Source organism: Capsicum annuum, unplaced genomic scaffold (assembly GCF_002878395.1).
Source record: "Capsicum annuum cultivar UCD-10X-F1 unplaced genomic scaffold, UCD10Xv1.1 ctg57265, whole genome shotgun sequence".
Lineage (NCBI taxonomy): Eukaryota > Viridiplantae > Streptophyta > Magnoliopsida > Solanales > Solanaceae > Capsicum > Capsicum annuum.
The window spans coordinates 1-3,565 of NW_025865749.1; the positions used below are offsets into that span (position 1 = coordinate 1).

The 3,565-nt window shown below is 31.2% G+C and overlaps 1 protein-coding gene across 1 annotated transcript; it reads left to right on the plus strand.

Moving 5' to 3' along the window:
• Positions 1–74: 74 nt before the first annotated feature.
• Positions 75–2,007, plus strand: LOC107843759 (WAT1-related protein At5g07050; the record flags this gene model as incomplete). Its single annotated transcript, XM_047404340.1, has 5 exons — positions 75–271; positions 730–973; positions 1,055–1,213; positions 1,319–1,470; positions 1,564–2,007. Coding segments are annotated over 5 exons (981 nt in total), but the record flags the coding sequence as incomplete, so codon positions are not given.
• Between the last annotated feature and the right edge of the window lie 1,558 nt (positions 2,008–3,565).

The window sequence follows — 3,565 nt, forward strand, 5'->3', positions numbered from 1 at the left end:
CATCGCGTTACAGGTTAAACTATACTGATCGTGTGAAATAAATTACGCTTTGTGTATAATATTTATGACCTTTTTTTTTTTTCATTGACAGAAAAATTAGGCCAAAGATGACATTCATGATGTTCTTGCAAATATTTGTATTGGGTCTTCTAGGGCCAGTGATTGATCAAAATTTTTACTATGCTGGGCTTAAATATACATCACCAACATTTTCATGTGCCATGAGCAACATGTTACCTGCTATGACATTTGTCATAGCAGTCCTATGCAGGTACGTATATTATTGTCCAACATTTTCTTTTTTCCGTATATATAATTGTTAGAGTTTATGACCCAAATTTCGTTGATCCGGTCCTGAAAAGTTTGCGGTGCAATCTATGTTTGTGATTTTTTGTGGGGTATGTGGTGGTAGCGTAGGGATCGAACCGATATATGTTTTTAGGCCTAGGATTTATTTGTACGTACGTATTATATAAGTGTGATTTAGTGGGTTGTTTTGAACGGTTTATATACGTAATCGAGACTTTCGTTTCCTTATTGTACTACTCTCCATTATAGTGAATTTCTCCGCCTCTACCCGTGGTTTTTCCGGTCAAGGATTTCCACGTAAATCTGTATATCTTCTTATTGTTTTCTTTTACTTTGTGATATTGCTTATTCTGTCCGATTATAACAATAATCATGACGTTCAAATCAGTTTGAACTAATTTATATGTTATGTTTTTCTAGGATGGAGAAAGTGGACATAAAGAAAATTAGATGCCAAGCAAAAGTGTTGGGGACTATAGTAACTGTGGCAGGTGCCATGTTAATGACATTATACAAGGGCCATGTTGTTAATTTAATTTGGTCAAATCATATAAATTATAATGTCACTGAAATTACTAATGGAACTTATGATAAAGATTGGGTAAAAGGTTCAATTTTCTTAATTCTTGCCACTCTTGCTTGGGCTTCTTTCTTCATTCTTCAGGTACGTAATACAAAATTCAAAAGTCTTCTGTTTTTTTTTAGTTTGTCATTTACTATACGGTGAACTTTTTATTCGTTACAGAATATAACGATGAGGAAGTATACAGCTCCGTTATCTCTAATTGCGCTTGTTTGCTTCATGGGAACCTTGCAATCGATCGCTATAACATTTGTAATGGAGCACAAAAATTCTGTTTGGACTATCGGATTTGACATGAACCTTTTTGTTGTTGCCTATGCGGTAAGTATTTTCATGATATTCAAAAAAGATTTATGTTTATTCGCTCTGCTCGCATTAATAAATTATTATTAATTAATTTTGTAATTTAATATAATTTTTTTTCAGGGAATTGTATCATCAAGTATTGCATATTATGTACAAGGAATTGTTATGGAGAAAAAAGGACCATTTTTTGTGACATCATTTAGTCCATTAATGATGATTATTGTTGCAATTATGGGTTCTTTTATTCTTGCTGAAAAATTATATATTGGAGGGTAATTTTAATTTTAATTTCAATCAACATTTTATATTTACTTGTTCTCTTAATCAATTTGTAAACTAATTTATTTTTTATTTTTTTGTTTCAGAATTATTGGTGCAGTGCTAATACTGGCAGGGATATATTTTGTTCTATGGGGAAAATACAAGGAATATAAAGAAAAGGAAATTGAAGAAGTTCTAATTCATGAACCAGTGAAGGGCATTATTGGAAATAATAAAATGATGATTCTTCAAAATAATGATATAGAAATGCAAAAAAATTATGAAAACAAAATCCCAATTCCAATAATATCCATTCGTGTATCAAAAGCTTAAATTTTTTGTTTAGAAATTAGAAGCCCAAAACAAAAAAAAAATAGAAGAAAGAAGGGCATTTTTGTCTTTTACATGTCAATTTTTTTTTTTAATTTTTTGGAGGGTATTTTTAGTTTCTTTTTAAAAATTTTAGGTGCCTGTTAAATTATAAAGGCTCTATAATATGTAACTTTTTGGGGTAAGCTTATAGTTAATTTATGACATTTTTACAAGTTTATTTTGAAATATCAATTAACATAAGTCGAAATTCTATTCAAAACAGTCTCTTTATTTTCATATGAGTAAATCCACTGTTTTCACCTTGAACTATAAACGAAATTGCTAAGACACACCCAACTTAAAGGGGGTCCTATTAATCCCCTGAAATGATTAAAATCGTATTTTTGACAACTTTAAGTGCCTACATGGCACACATGTGTACCTACGTTGACTTTTAGTATGTTGATTCACGCAGTGTGTCACGTATGTGCCACGTAGGCCTTAAGGTTACAAAAAATACGGTTTTAATTAATCCAGAGGGGTAATAGGACCCCCTTTAAGTTAGACTGTGTCTCAGTAATTTCGCTTATAGTTCAGGATGAAAATAGTACATTTTTTCTTTTCATATTGCACAGGGTAGGAATAAAATTGTATATACGATAGTCAATACACACCAATCTATTTTAGATCTCACTAAAATTACACTAAATATATTATTACAGTTATTATTGTAGTTGTTGCTTATAGTATATTTATTTGAAGACTTTTTTGTTGGACATTAATATTGAAATATAGCATGGCAATGTTCTTCTTTTAATGTGTAGGTACCACAATGATTATCAAAAATCTTTTATGTGTTGCCAAATAATTACTCACATCTGATTCATATCCCACTCAGTTAGTGGCTGACTATATAATTTTATGTCCACCATTTTATATTATATAACGATTTTTTATTTTTTATTTTTTATTTTTAGTAAATCTTAACATGATTGTCTATGAATTTGAATTATCTGAACCCCCAAAATAAAAACAGATGATATAAAGTTGGTCTGGTGGAAATTAATAGCACTTGGGGTTGTGTGAGTTAAGTGCACGTGATGGCCTCAAATTTTGTGGTAGATAAAAGTTACTAACTCATATTATCCATCGAATTTCGAATTGTGGACTAATATTAGATGTTTGGTGGTCAATATCCACCGAACTCCAAATCGAGCGCCAGGGTTTCTCGATTACTCAAAAACTAATAATAATAATAATAATATCTGATAGTTTATTCAGATTTCATACCGAAAGCGTTAGTATATCTTAATGTGACACCCCTTTTTCGACATTTAAAGGGTTCGTTTTAAGGTTTGAAAGGGTTTTATTATTAAAGTGACAAAAGATGAAAATTTGTTTCGAAAAAGGACCTTTTATATTCAAAACTCAGAGTCGCCACTTGACATAATTTGGTATGCCAAGTCACCTTTGGAAAATCCTTTTCAAAATGGTTTTGACTCTAAAACTGATCCGCGAATAGAGATTCTGGCTAAGGAATTCTGTTGACCGAGGGGAAGGTGTTAGGCACCCCTCGATCTCGTGGTTTGATCACGGTCGCATGACGGAGCATATCGGCTAATTTAAACACTACGAATGTATAAACCACACAAAGCATGCAAAACAATCAATCAAGAAAAACAAAACAAAACAATCCAAAATTTAGTGTTCAGTCCAATTATACAGTCTAAAATATAAAAATGCAAACAAATATAAATCATATCCTAAACTAGTCCTAGACTAAACTCCAATGCT